Source organism: Plasmodium gaboni, chromosome 5, assembly GCF_001602025.1.
Source record: "Plasmodium gaboni strain SY75 chromosome 5, whole genome shotgun sequence".
In the NCBI taxonomy this organism is placed as follows: Eukaryota; Apicomplexa; class Aconoidasida; order Haemosporida; family Plasmodiidae; genus Plasmodium; species Plasmodium gaboni.
This window is the reverse complement of record NC_031485.1, coordinates 484,377-485,157: the sequence shown is the minus strand read 5'-3', so window position 1 is coordinate 485,157 and position 781 is coordinate 484,377. Positions and strand designations below refer to the sequence as shown.

The window sequence follows — 781 nt, the reverse complement described above, 5'->3', positions numbered from 1 at the left end:
TGATTGCATAACTTAATGATCAAGATCCTTTCTATTATTGATAATTATAAAAAGAAAGTAAAAGTATACAATGAAAATAAAAATAAAAATAAGAACTACAATAATTTGAATTACGAAATGTGTGACTTTAATATAAATGAATATATACATAATGTTTCAAGTTTAAAATATTTTGGAATTCAGGAATTACGAGCGAACATCAGTTTAATAGCGTTGGATAACATGAATTCCAAAAACAAACGAAAAAATGATCATTTGAAATGATAAGTATATTAAAGAGTATGCACAATATTTTCAGGTATTACATATATATATATATATATATATATATATATATTTATATGTAGAGAAGTATTATTATTGAAATATAATAATTAATAATTTATAAAATAGGAAAAGAATTATATGGAGATACATTGATATAATGAAAATAAAATAATTATATATATAAAATATACGTTATTCAATATATATCTATATAATATATATATATTATATATATGTTGTCACTTATTTAAAATAATTTATATGGTGGCGTGATTTTTAATTTTTTATTTTAATATTTTTTTTTAAGGTTTCATTTTAATATGTTTTTATTTTAACATTTAATTAATTAACCTATTTTTTTTTTATTTATATTTCTACTAGTATTTTTTTTTGTAATGCTATATTATATATATATATATATATAATATATTTATTTTTAACTTTATCAACCAAATTTAAAAAAGTTGTAATAAAGAAAAAAAAAAAAAAAAAAAAAAAAAAAAAAAAATCCTTT

At 15.5% G+C, this 781-nt stretch overlaps 1 protein-coding gene across 1 annotated transcript in view; it reads left to right on the top strand.

The window, feature by feature from the left end:
- Positions 1-264, top strand: part of PGSY75_0513400 (putative GTP-binding protein) — a gene marked incomplete at both ends in the record, with an annotated part of 1,579 nt that extends 1,315 nt beyond the window's left edge. The window contains one exon of the mRNA XM_018784414.1: positions 25-264. Within this exon, the coding sequence (XP_018643069.1) occupies positions 25-264 (240 nt within the window). The remainder of the gene's footprint in view (positions 1-24) is intronic.
- Between the last annotated feature and the right edge of the window lie 517 nt (positions 265-781).